This window comes from Pteropus alecto, unplaced genomic scaffold, assembly GCF_000325575.1.
Source record: "Pteropus alecto unplaced genomic scaffold, ASM32557v1 scaffold43, whole genome shotgun sequence".
Lineage (NCBI taxonomy): Eukaryota > Metazoa > Chordata > Mammalia > Chiroptera > Pteropodidae > Pteropus > Pteropus alecto.
In genome coordinates, this window is record NW_006435764.1 from 1,353,515 (window position 1) to 1,357,146 (window position 3,632).

General features: G+C 70.1%; 1 protein-coding gene across 1 annotated transcript in view; it reads left to right on the forward strand.

The window, feature by feature from the left end:
- The window catches only part of KCNQ1 (potassium voltage-gated channel subfamily Q member 1), a 287,759-nt gene that overhangs the window by 10,910 nt on the left and 273,217 nt on the right, over window positions 1-3,632 (forward strand). Inside the window, exon 5 of the mRNA XM_015588669.2 lies at window positions 2-123. Within this exon, the coding sequence (XP_015444155.1) occupies window positions 2-123 (122 nt within the window). The remainder of the gene's footprint in view (window position 1; window positions 124-3,632) is intronic.

Below are 3,632 nucleotides of genomic sequence, written 5' to 3' on the forward strand. Positions count from 1 at the left end.
CCCGCGCGTCTCCATCTACAGCGCGCGCCGCCCGCTGCTCGCGCGCACCCACATCCAGGGCCGCGTCTACAACTTCCTGGAGCGCCCCACCGGCTGGAAGTGCTTCGTCTACCACTTCGCCGTGTGAGTACCGCCCGCCGAGGGGCTTTCTCTGCAGGCCGGGGAGGCGCTGCGGGAGCGCAGGGCACGCGCCACCTGCTGCCGGCTGCCTACGCGGAGCCCGTCCTTTGAAGTCAGGGACTTTGGGGTCTGACCCCGTGAGGGTCACCTGAGGCTGAGATGGGAAACTCCCCGCTGGCCTGGCCCAGGCCTGTGTGTGTGTGTGTGTGGGTCAGGGGGAGCCAGCTGGGGAGGGGCGCCCAGCCAGGAGTTGGCGCCACTCCCCCCTGGAGGGGCGGTCCAGGTGCCGATCCTTCAGCAACGTGGGCCAGGGAGCACGCCTTTGGGTGCAGGGGACAGAAGTCCCCAGGGCCGCTGGCAGGAGTCCCCAAGCTCCTGGGGCAGCAACATCCCAGACCTTCCAGGTCCAGGCAGGCCCGGTGGGGGCAGTCTCCTGGGCGGCAGGGGCAAGGCTGCCCTGGGGGCTGGCAGGCTGGCGGTGACCCCTGAGCAGTCAGCGTAGTGCCCTCCCAGAGTCAAGCTCACCAAAACCTGGGCCGAAGCAGAGGAGCCTGGAGCAGCACGTGGAGGGGAGGGATTGGGCCCGAGCTGCCAGCTGTCAATCAGGAGAGAGCAGGGCCCTGTGGGCAGCACCTGGCCCCGGCTGTTACCCAGGTGGCTCCAGCCCCCAGGTGGCACGCCCGCGTGGGGCAGGGCGGGGCGCCCGGGTGCCCAGGGACAGGGGCACGAGGAAGTTACCCCGGGCCGCCCTGCCCGGGGCCTGCCCCCACTGCTGTCCCGTGGCTCTACTTCCTGGCCGCCCTGCCAGGGCCTTTTGGTACAGTGCCAGCCTCTGTTCTGTGAGCCTCCACTCGGTCGTCCCATGCTGATCTTGGGGGCTCCTCTGGCTTCCTAGTGGCATGCTCATCCCTGCTGCCTCAGCTGGCCTGGGGCTGGGGGAGCTCTGGGGGTGTCCAGGGCCCTGTTTCCTTTCACCAGGGGTCCCCAGGGGTGCACCGGGAGCCAGGCCGTGGGCTTGGAGCATCGTTCGGCCTTGGGCAGGTGAGCCAGCAGGCGGGGCAGCCTCAGCTCTGGGAGCGCGGGTGGTGCCAGGCCTGCTGCCCCACCCTGCTGAGCGGGGCAGGCCTTCCGTAGCAAGAGGGACAGAAAAGCGATGTCCCTAAAAACGTGAATGGGCCACTGTCTGCAAGCCTCTCCCCGCCCCAGCCCCCACCCTCCCGAAGCCTCAGAGGGCACCTGAGCCGTGGCTGTCGCGGGTGTGTGGCAGGGCGGTCCTGACCACAGCTGCAGCCCAAGTGGCTTGTCTCAGGGTGTTCGTGTGCAGTGACCTCAAAGGACCCCACCTGTGTCCGGTGCCGCTCCGCAAACACCAGCCAATGCCAGGCTTGTGGGTGCCGCTGTGTGCATGGGCTCCCTGCCTCCCCGCCCTCACCTGCTGGACCCCAGACTCGCGAGATGCCCAGGGGTAGGGTGGACTCCACAGTCGGGGCCTGGAGGGGACCCTGCCCAGCCGCCGCCTGCTCCTGGCAGAGGTGGGGGAGGCACGGGCAGAGGACTGCCCGGCGGCACCGCGGTGCCTCGTCCTGGAGGGCTGTGGGCAGACACCCCTCTGATCCGCGTCCCGGGGATGCAGGCCAGCCGGCGAGTGTCACCAGCTCCGTGCCGCAGCGGTGCCGGGCGGAGGAGGAGGGCTCGCCGCCCAGAGGAAGTCTCTGCTTACACTGTGTTTTCTTCCTGATTCTGATTGTTTAGCTCTCGGAAGTCGGCTCGGCGCGGTCTGCCTTCGCCCAGCCTCCCAGGAGCTGGCAGGGCAGGGTGGCTTTTGAGACGGGGGCCGAGCAGCCTCCGTGTGGCGCCCGGGGAACGGGATGGCGTGACCTTGGGTCGGTCTCTTCCCACCCCGGGCCCCGTCCCGTGACAGCCGTGCTGTGGCCTCGGGGAGTGGATGCCTGCGCAGCCCTCCCTTGTAGGTAGAGGTGGACCCCGGCCAGGCTGGGCGAGCCGCTCGTCTGGGGCCCGGGCAGGTGGCCCCCTCACCTCCAGGAGGTCAGCAGAGCTGGGACGGCAGGGGTGGCCTCGGCCGAGTGGTCGGATGTGAGGGGGGGCGCGTGGCAGGCGCTGTGGCCCCGGCGTTTCTCCTGGCAGCGGCTCAGACAGCCGCGGAGAGAGCCCTGTCCTTGGCGAGCGGGTTGTGAAGTGTGTCACCCGCCGGGGTCCGGCTTGGTTTCCGGGCGCGAAGGCCAGGCCTGGCCTCGAGGGGGCGGGTCGAGGTGGGAGCCGCAGTCGGCGAAGCCAGCAGGACATCCTGTCCTATCCCCGACGGGGAACCCCTGGCCCATCCCGTACGCGCCTGGCCGGCCCTGTCTGCCGGGGTCAGGGGGCAGGACGCTGCTGCCCTGGCCACTGTCCTGTCCGCCGGGCTCCCTGCCCCCGTCCTCTCCTGAGGCCTTCGTGTCCCCGCTGTGTGGCGGCTCCCACCCCAGTGGAGCACGTGGTGAGCCGTGGGTGGGTCGGGCAGGGGAGATGCCGGGGCTCCCCCAGCGTCTCACCCTGGCTGCTGGGCTGCAACACGACCCCCCCATGGAGGGCGGGACCAAGACTGCCCCAGGGTCCTCACCCCTTCCCTGGCTGGTGAGGGGTTTCTGGTCCCAGGGGTCCAGGACCCCCCCCTTCCTCTCGCCTGCCCCAGCTCTTCCGCCCTGCAGCACGACAGGCACAGACCCCAGCTGCTCCCCTCCCGCCCTCCCGCCCTCGAGCCCGGACGCAAGCCTCGGCCGCCGCCGTGGCCGTCAGACCCGGGCAAGCCCCTTCTCTGTGCCTCAGTTTCCCCCTGCAGGTGACAGCGCCCCCTGTGGTCAGCATCCACTGTGGTTGGGGGACACAGGAGGTCTGGTGTGGCTCAGAAGGGGGGTCGACGGAGGGTCCTGGGGGTGCGTGGACAGGGGCTAGACTCCGAAACTCGGCTTGGTGCCACCTGTGCCCGCCCTCCCGCCAGTGCCTTCCCAGGGCCCCAAGAACTTTCCGGAGGCTTTGGCGGCACCTGCACGGTGGCGTTAATCATTAACGGTGCTGGAAGCCAGCCCTGGCCGTTTGTTGGGCTCAGCTTGCCCGCCTTTCCGAAAGAGGAGGCCAGTTCACTGGCCGCAGGGCCTGCTTGGTGGCCGCCAGTGCCCACCTGGGCCCAGGCTGGGGTTCCACATTCTGCAGGCTCAGAGGGAACTTGGCGGGGGCGGGGGAGGGGTGCAGAGCAGAGGAGGGGCTGGGGCCGGAAGGGCCTCCCGGCGGGCACTCAGGTCTGAGGTCGGAGGCTGCCTGGCGCAGGACGTGGGGCTGGCCAGGCGGTGTACGGAGCTCAGACATGGGGCAGGGACAGGCCTGGCGTCCGAGTGTGTCCCCAAGGCTGGGCCACCTTGCCAGGTCCCTGTGCCCTCCGAGTCTGCACCTCCTCCTGCCGGCACCTTCGGGCAGGGTTGCTCGGGCGGACAGGACGTCCGCCCGCGCCTGGCACTGAG